The sequence below is a fragment of the Leopardus geoffroyi genome, chromosome C3 (assembly GCF_018350155.1).
Source record: "Leopardus geoffroyi isolate Oge1 chromosome C3, O.geoffroyi_Oge1_pat1.0, whole genome shotgun sequence".
In the NCBI taxonomy this organism is placed as follows: Eukaryota; Metazoa; Chordata; class Mammalia; order Carnivora; family Felidae; genus Leopardus; species Leopardus geoffroyi.
The window spans coordinates 112,428,300-112,446,582 of NC_059338.1; the positions used below are offsets into that span (position 1 = coordinate 112,428,300).

General features: G+C 38.7%; 1 protein-coding gene across 3 annotated transcripts in view; it reads right to left on the reverse strand.

Annotated features, from left to right (window-relative positions):
- Positions 1 to 18,283, reverse strand: part of INTS8 (integrator complex subunit 8) — a 55,031-nt gene that overhangs the window by 1,072 nt on the left and 35,676 nt on the right. For all 3 annotated transcript variants that reach the window (XM_045454185.1, XM_045454183.1, XM_045454184.1), the window contains 10 exons: positions 13,899 to 14,083; positions 13,460 to 13,493; positions 12,165 to 12,221; positions 12,006 to 12,067; positions 9,302 to 9,420; positions 8,113 to 8,216; positions 7,324 to 7,374; positions 5,035 to 5,108; positions 4,890 to 4,954; positions 4,714 to 4,757 (listed from right to left, as the gene is read on the reverse strand). In XM_045454185.1, the coding sequence (XP_045310141.1) occupies positions 4,714 to 4,757; positions 4,890 to 4,954; positions 5,035 to 5,108; positions 7,324 to 7,374; positions 8,113 to 8,216; positions 9,302 to 9,420; positions 12,006 to 12,067; positions 12,165 to 12,221; positions 13,460 to 13,493; positions 13,899 to 14,083 (795 nt within the window). The remainder of the gene's footprint in view (positions 1 to 4,713; positions 4,758 to 4,889; positions 4,955 to 5,034; positions 5,109 to 7,323; positions 7,375 to 8,112; positions 8,217 to 9,301; positions 9,421 to 12,005; positions 12,068 to 12,164; positions 12,222 to 13,459; positions 13,494 to 13,898; positions 14,084 to 18,283) is intronic.

Sequence of the window (18,283 nt, forward strand, 5' to 3'; positions counted from 1 at the left end):
GTATCCAACTCCTGGTGTCAGGTCATTATCTCACAGTTCAGGAGTTCCAACCCCACCTGGGGCTCCACGCTGACAATGTGGAGCCTATGGGGATTCTCTCTCAAATAAATCATGTATTTTTTAAAAAGAAACCCTATTATAACTTCTTTAAACAACAAAGACTAACCGTCAACACCATTTCAACATGAAGGAGTGCATGTGGAAAAACCTAGTCATAGGGTATATGACTAAAGAATGATTTCCAACAGATAAAATAACACAAAGATGACTGGCTATAAGACAGAAGTTGGAATTGGAGCCAGAGATTTGAGAGAAATAATGTACACTGTGGGTAGTAGTTAAACCCATGAGTGGATGAGACTACCTAGGGAGAATGTAGGGCAATCTGAAAATAACCAAAGGACTAAACTCTGAGGAAACCAAGATTAAGGGGGAGACAGAGGGAGATGCTCATGAAGAAAAGGACAGAAGAAAAGGCAGAAGAGTCAGTGAAAAAAATTGAGAGAAAATGTCAGGGAAGCCAAAGGAATGAAGAATTTTAAGAAGTGAGATGTCAACACAATAAAGACTGAAAAGCATCCACTGACTTTGATATTGGTGATCCTTGAGAGAACGGTTAAGAGTGATAAGAGCAGAAGTCAAATTACAATGGGTCGAGAGCTTCACAGAACTGGGCACAGAAGGGACAAGGGAAGTAGAGGTACAGTCAAGGATGAAATAGTTTATAAGCTATGGGAGAGGCTGACAATACAGGAGAGGAGACAACTAATTAAAGGTCACTGAACAGGTTGAATCAAAAGCCTAAAAACTTGCCTTCATCCAAGGAGTAACATTACCAACAATAGTCAAACTATGGAGAGGGCCCAAATGTCCATTGACTAATGGACAAAGATAATGGTGTCTGTGTGTGTGTGTGTATACACGTGCACGTGCGCGCACACACACACACACACATACATACATATATATACATACACACACACAGATATACATATATACGTACAATGGAATAATCAGCCATCAAAAAGAATGAAATCTTGCTATTTGCAACGACACAGAGCTAAACTGTATTATGCTAAGTGAAATCAGAGGAAAAATGCAACAGGATTTCACTCATATGTGGAATTTAAGAAAAACAGATGAATATAAGGGAGGGGAAGAAAAAAAGAGGGAAACCATAAGAGACTCTCTTTTTTTTAAGTTTATTGGGGGGTGGGGGTGGGGAGGGGCAGAGAGAGCAAAAGAGAGAATCCCAAGCAGGCTCAACACTGTCCGCGCAGAGTCTGATGTAGGGCTCAATCTCATGAGCTGCAAGATCATGACTTGAGCCAAAATCAAGAGGCAGGTGCTTAACGAACTAAGCCATCCAGGCACCCCAACCATAAGAGACTCTTAACAATAGAGAACAAACTAAGGTTTGCTGGAGGGAGGTGGGTGGGGGGTGGGCTAGAGGGGTGATGGGTATTAAGGAGAGCCTTGCTGGGTGTTGTATGTAAGTGATGAATCACTGAATTCTACCCTTGAAACCAATATTGCATGTATGTTAATTAGAATTCAAATAAAAATTTGGGGGAAAAAATATACGTACCTCTATGTTTAGGTTTATAGCAGCATTATCTATAATAGCCCAACTAAGGAAACAGCCCAGTGTCCACTGACTGATGAATGGATAAAGATGATGTAGTATGTGTGCATATGTGTGTGTGTATGTATGTATGTGTATGTGTATATACATATACATATGTGTATACATGTGTGTGTATATATATATATGTATAATACAATGGAATATTAGCCATAAAGAATGAAATCTTGCCATTTGCAATGATGTGGATGCAGCTAGAGAGTAATATGCTTAGTGAAATAAATCAAAGATAAATACCACACGAAATACCTCACATGTGAAATTTAAGATACAAAACAAATGATCAGAGAGAAAACAGGGAAAAGAGAGACAGGCAAACCAAGACACAGACTCTTAATTATAGCAAACTGATGGCTCCCAGAGGAAAGGTGGGTGAGGGATGAGTAAAAAAGATGGGGATTAAGGAGTGCACTTACTGTGATGAGTTCATTATACACCTGAAGATAATATTACATTGTATGTTAACTAAGTTGAATTAAAGTAACTTAAAAAACCAAATACCCTTTCCTCCCTTAATTTCCTTAAAAAAAAAAAAGAGTAACATAACCTCCTACTAAGAGTACACTTAACAATGAGCACAGAGGTAGAATTTTAAGGAGGGATTTGAAGCTGGTACTTATAAGGCCACAATTCCCAAAACTACAACTCCATGTGGACAGGAGCTGATAGTCTTTTCTGGTCTATTCCAAACACAGGCAAGGAAGTACGGAACAGGGAGAAAGGAGAGGGGGCTGAACACAGGGAATGTCTAAAATAGCCCCTGAAAAGAAAGCAGACCACTGACTGCTGCCCCATAACACAAAAGAGATAAGGAGCCAGCTAAGCTCTGAGACCATGGTTTGGTAATGGCACCACAGTTTATATGGTGGCAGGAGTTTTTCCAACCAAACTCAGTGGCTCGGGGAAAGAAGCAAAATTTTTGAACCGATTCAGGGTTGGAATTTTTCCAGGTGAAGTGAAAGACAAAAATGCAAAGATGCTGAATATACATTTTTTTTCACATTTTACTTAAGTAATCTCTACACCCAATGTGGGGCTCGAACCCACGACCCCAAGATTAGCACACTCCAACTGAGCCAGCCAGGTGCCCCAAAATGCTGAAAATATTGACCAAAGGGTAGTTTTGACAGTCAGTCATAGATAAGCAGGGGTTCCCAAACCTGGTTTGTCATAATCAGAACTAGCTGGGAAACTTAAAATTTGGATTCCAAGACCTTATCTCAGACCAGCGGAATCAGCACCTCTTGATAGTGTACACATAGGTATTTGCCATATTCAAAGTGAGTAGGGAAGGAAGGGAAGCTGGGAAGGGGCTGACAGACTGGGGAAAAATTGGTCACAAACCTGAATATCTCACTGATCATGAGGAACATGGGAGCCAGGAAGTAAGAGAAGGATAAATTACCGGCAGATGATTCTTAGGTAGAACAATTCTGACAATAAGACACGGCTACGGGTGTGGGTGGCTGATGCTAAGTAAAGGTAACAATCAAACTTGGAAAGCTATGGATAAGGATGTTGGGTAAATAATCATGTATATTTTGATGCATGTGGAGGAATAACCAGTAGCTTGGTTAGATGACCTACTAAAGAGACAAGTGTAAACTTTTAAGGAGAAAGGGCTTAAAATGATACAAGTAGAGACGGTCTGGAAATAGCACTGGAGACGTGACAACTTCAGTATGCCTACCAGCTGTGGATAAGCTGGAAATGGAGAATGACTTGCCTCCAATCAAGCAGGCTGGCTTCATGTTTTTTCCTTTTGATTTTTAAAAAACATACTATTATTTTCCCCCTCCAAATAATGCCCATACAACTTAGTCCATGCAGAAAGCTTTAAAAGATATACAGTAGCACATAATTTTGTTAGTATGAGCGAAAGCCAACAAGAAAAATTATCTGTGGTGATACTGATGCAGCAAGTATTAGTCAAGTAAAAATGGCCATAAATTTATAATGCTTTGGGGCGCCTGGGTGGCTCAGTCCATTAAGCACCTGACTCTTGATTTCGGCTCAGGTCATGATCTTACGGTTTGTGAGTTTGAGCCCCGTGTTGGGCTCTGCGCTGACAGTGTGGAGCCTGCTTGGTATTCTTTCTCTCCCTCTCTCTCTAAATAAACACTAAAAAATTTTAGAATACTTTGGCTTATAAGTCAAACTTAAAAACAGATAACTCATCTATCAATAACTACTAAGCATCTATAATGTGCCAGGCACCATTCTAGGTATCAGCTATGACAAAGCCAAGTTTTTGGTGGGGAAACAGCCAATAAATTAGCAAATATATAGTATGTCAGATGTAAATCAGAAGTATAATGGAGGACATTTTCAAAAGGAAAATGAGAAAAAGAGTGTTGGAGGAAAAAGGGTAGAGAAAGACATGGCTATTTTATAAGATGGTCAGGAAATGATCACTAAGATGACTTTTTTTTTTTAATTTCTTCTTTTTAAACATTTGTTTATTTTTGAGAGAGCGAGCGAGCATGAGCAGGGGAGGGACAGAGAGAGAGAGAGGGAGACACAGAATCTGAAGCAGGTTCCAGACTCTGAGCTATCAGCACAGAGCCCAACGTGGGGCTCAAACCCATGAACTGCCAGATCATGACCTGAGTGGAAGACTAAGATGACATTCCAGGAGACCTGAGGGAAGTTAAAGAATGTTTATGGAAAATAAAATTTCAAAGGCCCTTCAGGTGGTGAATGTTTTCAGCATGTTCAAAGAACAGTAGGGCTAATAGCGTAGCAAAAGTTAGCAAGAAAGTCGAATGGACAGCTACAGGTCATATGCAGGCTTGTAAGCTATTATAAAGACTTTGAGATTATAGGAGATAGGAAACCATTCAAAGGTTTGGAGCAGAAAGAGGACATGATCCAATATTTTAAAATAAAAGAGAGATAGAGCTCTAGATGAAAATAGGTCTGTTAAAAAGTAAACACTGATAACCAAACTCTGACAGTAACTAGGCATACAAAATCTTTTTTGCGGGGGTGGGGGGTCCAAATCTTAACGACGGTTTACAATCAGGGAAATTAAGTGTATTACTGAAGAAAGGCATAAAATAACTTACCGCAATTTGTCTTTTATCAGTTTCTCCTCTTTTATGATGAAGATCTAAACAAATCAGTTAAGAATAAATCTGATATTATTAAATACCATGACAAAATCTCAACTGTTTATTTACAGTTCTTTTTTAATTTACAGAAGTGAACTGTCCTAATATCACATATGTTGACAGAAGGATACAGGTCAAGTATTCCAAAATGGTAACGTCCCATATGTAGTCATAGTAGGAGTCCATAGCATCATGACTGAAAAACAGATTTTAGTTACTTCCTCTTTATTAAGCAGAAAAATTTCAACTTCATTTTATTTTAAAAATCATTCATACCTGTTTTGTTCCTGCAATGATTTAAAGGCTGTTTTGTAGTCAATTTCTCTGAGGAACTGACATAAAATTGCCACCTACATAAACAAAGAAAATGATTTAACGTAACCAGCGTCAACAAGGACTCTCCTGGTTTGGGAGGCCTAATTTTTTTTTTTTTTTTTTAAGTTTATTTAATTCTCTTAGTAATCTGTACACCCAGCATGGGTTTGGCTCTTTTGACTGAGTGCCCCTGGGAAGGGCAATTTTTAATGATTCTTACATCAAGAACACACTAAAGAGGGCTTGCAGATCATACTGAATAGATCAGCTCATAATTATGGATCCCATCTAATTTTTTTTTTTTTTTAATTTTTTTTTTAAATTTTTTTTTTTTCAACGTTTATTCATTTTTGGGACAGAGAGAGACAGAGCATGAACGGGGGAGGGGCAGAGAGAGAGGGAGACACAGAATCGGAAACAGGCTCCAGGCTCTGAGCCATCAGCCCAGAGCCTGATGCGGGGCTCGAACTCACGGACCGCGAGATCGTGACCTGGCTGAAGTCGGACGCCTAACCGACTGCGCCACCCAGGCGCCCCATGGATCCCATCTAATTTTAACTGCAAAAACCTTTACATACGCATCTGCCCATTTAAAAAAAATTTTTTTAATGTTTATTTTTGAGAGGAAAGAGACAGACTGCAAGTGGGGAAGGAGCAAAGAGAAAGGGAGACACAGAATCTGAAGCAGGCTTCACGCTCTGAGCTGTCAGCACAGAGCCTGACACAGGGCTTGAACTCACACACCAGGAGATCACGACCTGAGTCAAAGTCAGATGCTTAACCGACTGAGCTACCCAGGTGCCCCTGTCTGCCCAATTTTTAAATCAATGATCTAAATCATAAATTTTTAGAGCTTTGTTCATTTTAAAAGCCCATTCAAAAAACTAAAAGGAATGGAAAACTGCGCAACAAAAGTATTACATAATGCCTTTCAAGGACATACAGAACCTGCAATCAGACCTGTCACAGCTAGTCCATTTCTCCACCCTCAGTCTCTGCTAATCTACATTCTGATTATAGAGTTGCCTATTCTGGACATTTCATATGAATGAAATCATAATAACAAGGCCATGTGTCTCTGGCTTTTTTCCACTCAACCTAATACTTCCAAGATTCACCCCTGTTGTAGCATGTATCGGCACTTCATTTGTTTCTCTGGCTAAATAATATTCCACCGTAGGATCTACCAAATTTTATTTATCCATTCCTCAACTGATGGACATCTGGGTTATTTCAACTTTTTGGCTAAGATGAGTAACGCTACTGTGAACATTCGTGTGCAAATTTTTCTGTGGACATGTTTTCAATTTTCTTGGTTACAAACCTAGGGATGGAACTGTTAGGTCTAGGTCACATGGTAATTTTATGCTTAAATTTTTGAGGAACTGCCAAATTGTTTGGCAGGTCATGCCATTTTATATTCCTACCAGCAACGTATGAAGGTTACAATTTCTCCACACCTTCACCAATACTAGTTACTATTTTTTTTTAAGTTTATCTTCAGAGAGAGAGAGAGCGTGGCTGCACGAGTGGGGGAGGGGCAGAGGGAGAGACAGAATCCCAAGCCGGCTCTGTGCCATCAGCACAGAGCGCGACATGGGGCTTGAACCCACGAGCCATGATATCATGACGTGAGCTGAGATCAAGAGTTGGATACTTAACTGACTGAGCCACCAAGGCGCCTGTCTTTCAATTACAGCCATTCCATCAAGTGTGAAGTGGTACCTCATGTGGTGCTGATTTGTATTTCCCTAGTGACTCACATGCATATCGACTCTTAAATATTAAAAAAAAAAACAAAAAACCCACACACCTTAAAAATGCTTCTTTTCCATTTAGAAGGTTCTAAGACCAATGTTTTCTAATTCATACTTTCATTTTAGTTAAAATTTCCTAGAAAAAAAAAATTAAGGGGTGCCTGGGTGGCTCTGTTGGTTAAGCATCCGACTCTTGGTTTTGGCTCTCTGGTCATGATCTCATGGTTTCATAAATTTGAGCCCCACACTGGGCTCTGGGCTGACAGTGTGGAGGCGGCTTGGGATTCTCTCTGCCCCTCCCCTATTCACACTGCTTCTCTCTCAAAATAAATTAAAAAACTAAAAAAAAAAATATTTAATATGCCAAATTCTTAAATACCGTAAACTTAAGCAATTATGGTAAAGAAAATAAAGGTGATTTCCCAGTCCAATGCTTTATATTTACTGCAAATTCCAATATACATGAAAATAAACCAACATATCATAAACTAACCTGTGTGTGGCAATTCAGCAAAGAACAGCATTTTATCATTCGTTTTATTACCTACAAAAACAAATCCTGATTATTTTCAAAAACTAGTTAACACCAGTTGTAACCAATGTACTGCTCTGATGTGGAATGGCAACAGTGGCGAAAATCGTGTGTATGTGGGAACAACAGGTATAGAAAACTCTGCTTTTTGCTCAATTTTGCTGTGAATCTAAAAATGCACTGAAAAATAGAATTTTTAATTAAAAGTAACACATTACTAAAATATTTAAGATCTAATTTAAAAGCCACGTATTATAATCTACCATTTAATAGATTCTGATATTGATGGCATAAAACAGGAAAGAGCGACACGTATAAAAGAAAATGAAATAAATTTGAGATTTAGGAGATAGAATCACTATGTCTTAAAGGCTGAATGGATTTCAGTGGGAGCCATCAATAAAGAAAAGAGGATACTGAGGATTTGGGCTTGGTCAACTTAAATGGCTGAACAAGGCGTTTGGTATTTTGGCGTGTGTGTGTGTGTGTGTTTTCATGTATGTGAGAAAAGGGCATCAGGAGGGAGACTGTAAAGTAAAATGCTGAAATCAGTTTTGGACAGGTTGAGTTTTAGGTGTTTTGAGAAATCAAAGCAGCAATGATCTATGGGCACTGGAAATATGGAGAGCAATCAGGTCTAGAGCATTCAATTTACCACATATATGGAAATGAATCAGCTCACCCAAAAGGGGCCTGGGAAAAAGGAACATGTAAAGGTAGACAAGAAAGAGAGCCCATGAGACAACTTACCTGGTCTGTATAAACATCAGGAGGCACAGCCTTATTGAAGAAATCAGAACACACGGCTCCTGCCTGTAGGTAATAGTGAAGAGCTGCCGAATACTGGTTTGTTGCTGAAGCAGAAAATAATAGAGAATGACCTAACATTAGACATAACGGCCGGAAAGACAAACATGGGCTCTTTTGTGAAGAGCAGGGTATGATTACTTCATGAGTTGACAAAAGCAGCTTCAAACCACAGGGCTAGGGATAACACTTATCTGGGACAACACAGAAAAACCACATTTTTTAAAACTACTTTAAAAGAGGGGCGCCTGGGTGGCGCAGTCGGTTAAGCGTCCGACTTCAGCCAGGTCATGATCTCGCGGTCCGTGAGTTCGAGCCCCGCGTCGGGCTCTGGGCTGATGGCTCAGAGCCTGGAGCCTGTTTCCGATTCTGTGTCTCCCTCTCTCTCTGACCCTCCCCCGTTCATGCTCTCTCTCTGTCCCAAAAATAAATAAACGTTGAAAAAAAAAAAAAATTTAAAAAAAAAAAAAAAAAAAAAAAAAACTACTTTAAAAGAAGTAATATATTCCTTGCTTTCTAAAACTGATGAGCCAAAAATTTAGCACAGATTTCTTGTCAAACTTAGTACTGGAGGTATTTGTTTCCCAAATGCCCATACTAGAAACATACCTGAATTTTCTGACGTAGTTTAGAATCAGTAAATCTATTTTAAACATAGATATTAAGATCTTGATAACAAATTCTTTGGAGGGTCAGGATGAAAATGAGCATTAAAATTGGCTATTATCAGGGGCACCTAGGTGGCTCAGTCGGTGGAGCATTCGACTATTTTGGCTCAGGTCATCATCTCATGGTTCGTGGAAACAAGCCCCGTGTTGGGCTCTGCACTGAGTGTGGAGCCTGCGTGAATTCTCTCTTGCCCTCTCTCTCTCTGCCCTGCCCCTTCCCCACTCACACACATACACACTCTCTCAAAATAAATAAACTTAAAAAAAAAACGTAGTCAACATAAAAATTCGAAGTATCTGAACCAAAGGCACAATACAGAAAATGAATGTATAGCAATGTATCTAGGAAGAATAGACATCAAAAACAAGACCAGTTTAATAACTATTAGGAAAAATATGTATTTATTTTCACTTCTAAAAGTGCTACAAAAACAAAATGCAAAAGAACCATACATCTCACTTACCAAAATAAATGTCTGCCTGAATAATTAACCAGGAATGGTTGTTTGGACTTATACTGAGGGCATACCGAACTAGCTCTTTCACTGTGATTGCCACAGCTTCGAAGTCCACTGACTGGAGGCTTAAAAAAAAAAAAAAAAAAAGACAACGAACATTAATCTCTATTTTGCAACTTCAAATTCCATGCACATTTATTAAAAACAAAAAGAGCCAAAATTTAAGTGACCATAAATATAATGCCAATTATTAGTAAAAGTACTGTTTATTAAAACTATAACAGCTGAGTCCAGGAAGTATGAAGTGTGATAAGCTTCACTTTTTATAAGAAGTTGAAAACAAATCTGATTTTTGTTTCCTTTTTTCCCCCCAAATGTCACTCTTAAAGGGCCTGAATACTAATAATACTATGCAGCCTCGAGTCCACTTTATGACTCCTAGTGAGAATAACAAAGTCCCCTGGATTAGAGGCTTCACTTGGCCCTCACAGGGTCGGGGGCTACCTGTGGCAAGTGTACCACTTGAGTACATTCAAGTGCCTGTAAAGAAGCAGAGGAGGGGAGGGAACAGGGCCAGCCGCTGTGAGCCTCGTTAAACCTGGAAGTCCTGTGATACAGAATTAGAGGATGGAGCTGTAAGGATAAAAGCCAGCCCAGCACACAAGAAACAAAGCTCATAGTGCCTATCTCCCGGAAGCAGTAAGGCATAGAGGTAGAGAACGTATGCTCTGGATTCAGACACATAAAAGGTTCAAGTCCTAGCTCTGTCGCTTACAAGGTGAACTTGGACAAAATCCTCCTGTTGCCCTAGAGTTAGATCTAACCATAATTCACCAATGTTCCCAGTGTAGTAGGAACAGAACTGTGGTATGATTAGCAAATACTCAATTATTCACTTACAGCTAAATGAGTTAAACTGGTTTGTGATTTTATAGAAATTTATAAAATGTCAACAAGAATTCGATCTACATATCAAACAACTGATCTTAACATAGTAATACTCAATCCATACCATTCTCACACTATTCTTAGAGTTAATAAAAACTCGTGCTCAAGAGAAATACTTTTTCTTTTCAAACATTTAGTCACATTTTCTCTGTGTCAACTTACATTAAAGTAACTTTATCACGAAGGTAACAGTTAAGCCTATTACAAGCCAGTCCTTATAAACACCTACCTTGGAAACGTACTATTTTATTTAATCCTCACAAATCTGAGGTAGATACTCTTCTTATATCCATTTAATAAATGAGGAAACTAGCAAAGAAAGCAACTTATACAGGGTTTGATACCAGGTAAGTGAAGAAGAGGCTGGGACTCAAACTCCACCAATCTAGCTCAGGGCCTCTATGGTAAACTATTCTTTTGCCTCATTTATAAACACACACTGAAAATCAACCATTGGGATAAAGAAGCAACACCCCAAAGATGCTACCAACCATCAGTTAGGCAGAAGGATCTCTATCTGATTTTTGGGACTGCTATGTAACATACTAAATATTACAGAAAAACCTGCAGTCAGAGAACCTGGCTGGCCCTGTCAGTAGAGCACGTGACTCTTCTCGTTTGTAAATTTGAGCCCCATCATGGGTGTAGAGATTACTTAAAAATAAAATCTTAAAAAGAAATCTGCAGTTACAATGTCATTTAGGATGCACATTTGCTTCTGAACCATGGTGATCCTTTGGGAACCAAGCCTCAATATGAGGTCACTCACTCACTTTTGACCTTCCAAGCCTCTATAGGAGATGCACAACTGCTTTCAATCTCTAGGATTAAGATGAAAGCAAATTACTCTCATTCTATTGCCTGCTTATCTACCTACTAAAATCTTTTCTTCTTCAAAGATGCCACTAAGGGCAATAAAATAAGGCCTAGTCCTGCCCTTCAGGCACAAAGTAAAAAAAAAAAAAAAAATTGGGGGTAGGGAGGATAGGAAAAATAACTTTTAGGAGGGAAGAAATGGGACTCTTGAATGAGAAGTTGCTATGTGTAGGAAAAGAAATATGTAAATGGTTTCTTCTTCCAGAAAAAGAACGTTTTCTTCTCCCCATATTACTGTGCTTTTCAGGAGATGAAAGAAAGAGGGAATATTTCTTAAAGTATCCAAGAACTTCTTAGTAACTAAAAGGGGTTGGGACCCTCTGACAGTCACAGTGTTAGAAGAGACCTACAAAGAATAATTATAAAGAAGTCATTTTCGGGACGCCTGGGTTAAACAGCCGACTCCTGGTTTTGGCTCAAGTCATGACCTCACAGTTCACCAACACTGAATCAGGCTCCACACTGACCTGTGCTGACAGCACAGAGCCTGCTTGGGATTCTCCCTGCTCTCTGTCCCTCCCCCACATGCACACTATCTTTCAAAATAAACTTTTTTTATTGATGCCCTTTTCAAATAGATATTTATAAAAGAGATAAGATGAAGGAACCCTAACAGAAGATCGTTTTTGCCTCGATGCTCTAACTCTACCCACTGACAAGTCATCAGGACCACTTAGGGATCTTTTGTTCAACTTAAGGCTGGTGTACCTTAGCTCTTAGAGTTATGCCTTATTCATTTTTAAGAAATAATTACTGCAACAGAGAAATGAAGTTGGCTGTAGAATCCTTACAGATTGCAGCCTTTTAGTGAAATTATTCAAGATTATCCGTATCAGGATGATCTCTAAATACATAAAAAATAAATTCAAGCTATAATACTTCTTACTTCGGGATGGAGGATGGCCAAATAGAAATGTGTTCAGCTGTAATATCATTCACAATGTCCTCCTAAAAAAAAAAAAAAAAAAGTGATTTTTAAGTTGATTTTTTTTTTTAAAGGAAATTTCTTTTGAAGATTTTTTAAATGAAATTATGAAATACTGACCCGAACATTGTGAAGTTTCACAAAGAGTGATAAAATAATAGTCAAAACCAAAGGTTCCTATGAGAAAGAAAATACAGAATCATTAAATATTATATATATTTAACATGCCTCCTGTCAACCTCAGGGATACCAAGGATTTTTTTTTTTTTTAATGTTTATTTTTGAGAGAGACAGTGTGAGCGGCGGTGGGGCAGAGAGAGGGGGAGACACAGAATCTGGAAGTAGGCTCCAGAACCTGAGCCAAAGTTAAATGCTTAACCAACTGAGCCCCTCCAGGTGCCCCCCCCACAAAGTCAAAAGACTTCCTGTCAAAAGACTCTAGGGAGCCTGGGTGGCTCAGTCAGTTAAAAGTCCAACTTCAGCTCAGGTCTTGATCTCACGGTTCAGAAGTTCGAGCCCTGTATCAGGCTCTGTGCTGTCAGCACAGAGCCTGCTTCAGATTCTGTCTCCCTCTCTGCCTCTCCCCCACTTAGCCAGCATGCACACGCACTCACTCTCTCAAAAAGACATTTGAAAAAAGATTCTTTCACTTTTGAAATCTACCATCTGCTTTAGTTTAAAGCGCACACTACAGGTCAACTTTATTTTTAATCTCATGAAAGAAGTCACAGCACACAATTACACAAAAATTAGCATATTTAGGTGACTGGCTTATGGTGCTCAACTCCTCAAATGACTTTTGAAATTGAGTAAATACATCTCTTTCCAATTAGTACTTCCAGCTAGCTCTAAAAAAATCAAATTTTTATTCCTTAAAATAATACTTAAAGGATGGAATCTAGGTTATGTCAGTAAATAAGTGTAACATTAATCCTATCATCAAAAATTAAGGCTAGGCTTCACACATCCTGCCCTATTATGAAAACTTCCTTAAAATTAAAAAAATACCTCCTTTGGGACACCTGGGTGCCTCAGTCAAGCATCTGACTCTTGGTTTCAGCTCAGGTCATGATCTCACTGTTTCATGAGTTTGAGCCCCGTGTCAGGCTCTGCTCTCACAGTGCAGAGCATGCTTGGGATTCTGTCTCCATCTCTCTCTGCCCCTCCCTCACTCGTGCAGTCTGTCTCTCTCAAAACAAACTTTAAAAAAAAAATACCTAATTATTCACTAACACATGTTAAGATAAATGCAAAATAAACCTCTCCATTTAGACCATCCCATCTTCAGAAATGATCACTGAAGATAATGAGCACATCATACAGAGAGAGCACTTAAACAACCAGCATTTAAGCACTCAATATTTTCAGTCATATTTTACAAAAATGAGAATTAGGTAACTTTTAATAAAACTTACCCGTAATTTTTTGATAAAAGAAAGTAGTTCACTCCTACAAAAAACAAATTTTGTACATATTTACTATCAGAAATTAAAAAGAAAGTAAATTATAGGTGAAGGTTTATACCTAACTCTCCAATTCTGCATGTATGAAAGAGTATAACATTCTATTGTCATAATAACCTAATACAATTTCTTCTGTTTTAATCACATGTGACTTCTTCAGTACTATGCAATCATAGACATCAACGACTTTGAACTCCAGTAGATATTAAATGGTTAACAATCTCTTAAAATAACATATAAATAAGAGGTATTTCCAAAGGTGGCCTTAGTCCATCAGAGATCAGCACCAGAGAACTCTTACACTGTCCATCTTTAGGATATACAAGGATAATGGCAGATGTTCTTGAAACAGTACAAACTGAGTACAAAAAATAAACTGACAGAAACATACCGATACATTATACCTAATGTAGATTCCCTCTGCTTTATTAAACTAACTCTGCCATCATTTCCTCGTTTGTGTTGACTGGATACACTACAGATCTGAACAACAACTTCCCAAAGGTCTTTAGCAGTCCGTCTACTTTCTTTAGGGCCTGGCAGTTCTTTGCATGTAGCTGCTAAAAGCTGTCCAAGCTGTAACACGAAAAACAGAAAATACACAAAAGATAATCTGTAATATACATGTAAGTTCTATTTTAAGGTGCACTTGAAGAAAGGATAGTGGCCCAAACATACCAACACGTATGTTATGCTATACCTTCCATCCAACCACGGAGGAATTTAGAGTTCACTAACAGACTGGATTCTGACTGGGGAAGAGGATGCTCTGGTTCTGCCATATTATAAAGCTCACTGTTTCCTTCAATAAAAGTCTAATCAGGGCAAAAACAAGTATAGTCTAATAAGAACAAAACTGAGACAATGCAAAGAGGTATGTGATTTATTAAGAGTGTGTGTGGGAGGGGCACCTAGCTAGTAAATAGTATGATCCCACTTAGGAGGGGGCAGGATATGTGGTGTATGTAATGGGAAGTATATATACACACACAATGTTAACTGTGGTAAAAGCCCAGAGGTGCAATTAAAATAGTGCTTTAACTTTACGCACACTATAATCATTTAAAAAAAAGTTGTGGTGGGGGAGGTGGTGCAGCTGGGTGGCTCAGTCAGTTAAGCATCTGACTTGGGCTCGGGTCATGACCTCACAGTCTGTGCGTTCAAGCCCCACGTCAGGCTCTGTGCTGACAGCTCAGAGTCTGGAGCCTACTTCTGATTCTGTGTCTTATTCTCTCTCTGCCCCTTTCCCGCTTGTGCTCTCTCTCAAAAATAAATGTAAAAAAAAATTTTTTTAATAAAAATAAATTAAAAAAATTCTTTTTTAATGAAAAAATAAGGGGAGAAATCTGGAAACTGAAGTTGGCAGGATAAGGGAATAAGATGTAGAACCACCTTTCTCTAAAAAAAATGGGAGCAATTGGAGATGGAGTTACTGATGTGAGGAAGAAGGAAGGAAGGACAGCTTACTAAAAGTGAATGATCTGAATAAAGGCGACTTTAAAAGGACCAAAAATGCTGGAAGAACACACAAATAAAAGAGTGGAAGGGCTAAAAGCAAAAGGCAGAGAAAACACAGGCCCAAAATGCAGAGGAAAAAAACAGGCTTATGTCAAATTCAGTGTTTCTCTCTGTAATTTCAAGCAAAAGAGGACCCCTCTATCCTTTGTTCATATTAACCCTTATACATCATTGCTCTTTTCAACAGTGAAGCGTCAAAGATCATTTCAAGTCCATCAGGAAAGCCCAGATCCCTAACTGGACCTAGAAAACACTCATAAGGAGGTCCCCATCACCTCAGGTAACTTCTTTAAGGAGGCAGCAGTATTATGACAAAGATGAAAACTGATACTTTTCCCTATTTTTTATAATAAAAAATTACAAACATGGAAAACTTGAAGAATTCAGTAATATCTGTATATTGGACTTACTGTGAATATTCTACTGTATTTACTTTATATACCTACATATGCTCTTTGTTAACTAATAAGCCGCAGACACCACACCTCATCCCTAAAGACTTTACTATGTATCTTCTAAGGGCTAGAAGATTCTCCTGCGTAACCATAACTCCATGATCACACCTAAGAAAATTTATAACACTCGTGCTTCCTAAAGGTAGTAAAAACAATGTGAAAACCCTAGCTGTGCTATGGGAATGTGTTTTCTGTGCTGACAGCTCAGAGCTGCAGTCTGCTTCAGATTCTGTCTCCGGCTCTCTCTGCCCCTCCCCCATTGGTGCTCTCTCTGTCTCTAAAATAAACAAACATTAAAAAAAAAAAAAAAAACAATTAAAAAAAAAAAAAAACATTTCATCTTGCATGCCTACTGAATACAAGTCTGCTCCATCAACTAAGACCACCATATATGCAGCTATTTACTGTAGTGCAATACAGGGCTTGAGTAGCTCCTTGTCTCCATTCATTTTCTGTTGTTAAGAATCACATGCTTGGGGCGCCTGGGTGGCGCAGTCGGTTAAGCGTCCGACTTCAGCCAGGTCACGATCTCGCGGTCCGTGAGTTCGAGCCCCGCGTCGGGCTCTGGGCTGATGGCTCAGAGCCTGGAGCCTGTTTCCGATTCTGTGTCTCCCTCTCTCTCTGCCCCTCCCCCGTTCATGCTCTGTCTCTCTCTGTCCCAAAAATAAATAAACGTTGAAAAAAAAAAAAATTAAAAAAAAAAAAAAAAAAAAAGAATCACATGCTTGGTTGAGGTCACTGCACTAATTTACTTAAAAGTAAGAATTTTCAGACATTTTAGGCCCCAGGGGCATCTGGCCAGCTCAGAAAAAAACCTATGACTTGATCTCAGGGTCCTTGAGTTTGAGCCCCACACTGGGTATAGAGATTACTTTAAAAAAAAGAAAAGAAAAGGAAAGAAAAAAGCCTTAGGCCCCTTGAAGTCAACTGAATTCCACAAACATTCTTAAGCATCTACTATGTGTGGACATCAAATAAAGCACTGAGAATATAAAAAGTAACTGTCCTCAAGAAGCTCACTGTTCTATAAGAAGACAAGTGAAAAATAACTTATTACATAGTGTAAGTGCAACAAAAATATATGCCTCCCCAAAAGTAGCAGGACTACTTAGTAGCACAGTTCAAAGGTAACAAAGGAGAAAGTGATTTACTCCTTTGCAGAGAAAGAAATAAGGCTAAGCTTCCAAGAAACCACACCAACAGGCAAAAGTGGGAAGGGCATCCCGGCTAAGTGATTGACAGCACACGCTCAAGTGCAGAAGTAGAGAAAGTATCCTGCATAGAGAGCTGTGAGTAATGTGGAACCACGAGTACAGAACAGCAGGACAAGGAGGAAGAGAGAGCAAACAGGAAGAAGGCCTTGGAGGCTACATTACAAACTTTGGTCTTTATCTGATGCTATTACTACTATTACCACCGAGCTCCGTAAATCCTGTGCATTTTCCGATACGCTAGCTACACTTCCTCCTATCCTGATCGAAAGGGGAGACTATACAGTTCTGTTATTTCAAAAGGTCATATTTTAGCTACATGTTTAAGATTTTTCCCTTTCCTTTTGTGATTACAGAATATTCAAATAAGTAAGAAAATAAAATGGAAAATAAACATTAAAACCACCTACTATTCCACTATCCAGAGATGGTAACTGTCAACATCCTTCTAAACTTTTCCCTATGCATATGTATATGTATTCCATGCCAAATTCCAAGTTTGGAAATTGCTCCAAATTATAGCATTTCCAAAACACGATCCCTTACTCTAGACCTCTTTCTCTGATTCCTTTTTCCCTGACATAAACAAGGGAGCACAGGACCAAACTAGGAAAGGGGACACATAAACCCTAACCAGATAAGATGATGAAATACTTCAATGACTCTTCAGCAAGGTCACCACATATCCTTCCTCCTTTTGGGCAAGATCAGGGGGCTACAGGAAGCAGTGACATAACCCAGCCCAAGTTCAGGCAACTTCCAGCACAGTATCTCGTACCCTTCCACACTGCAGGCCCTGAAACACGCACCCAGCCCTGCTGGTGCACAGCTCCACAGAATTCATTGCTGAGAAAAGCAAAGAAAAGCTACTGTACGGTCCTAATGCTGAACAACAAGCTACGATCCTAAGTGGAAACTACTGTCTTGGAACGAAATGGTTCTTTCATCTGAGGGTTTAGCAAAGACCAAGACTACTGGGCATAATCAGACAAGTATCCCAGATAGGAGAACTCACATTTCAGAAAATTCAGTGAAAAAACAGATCTAATCCAATGTCTAAAATTCCAAAGAGAAGGATGATTCAAGTTATGAGATAAATTTTGTGAACAATTATAGAGAAGACAAAAAGGAGTAAAAACACAAAAGAAATCAGTAAATCTTCAAAGGGCTGAAATGAAATGATCTCAGTTTTTTAAAGGACATATAGGAAATTAGGAGGAAAAAACAAATAACCAAGACAAATGTAAAACAGGGAGTCTTGCAAGAGTTCTCAGATAACCATTGACTGAAGAGACTATGTACTAAAGGTTAAGAGGAGATAAACATAAAGCATACAAGCAATAAAGAAATCTGAAAAACCAAACGTACACACAAAGAAATGTTAAATCACTACATGTTTTTTTTTTTGTTTTTTGTTTGTTTTGTTTTGTTTTAACTGAAGACCAGAAAGGGAGAAAAGTCCACTGCTTGTTCAGGTACACATAATATTAACACATGACAAACATAGTCTTAGGGGAAAATTCAAGTTTCTGTTTTTATTTTCTCCATCCAGAAACATTTTCAGTTGCACAAGAGAGATATAATTAAGAAAG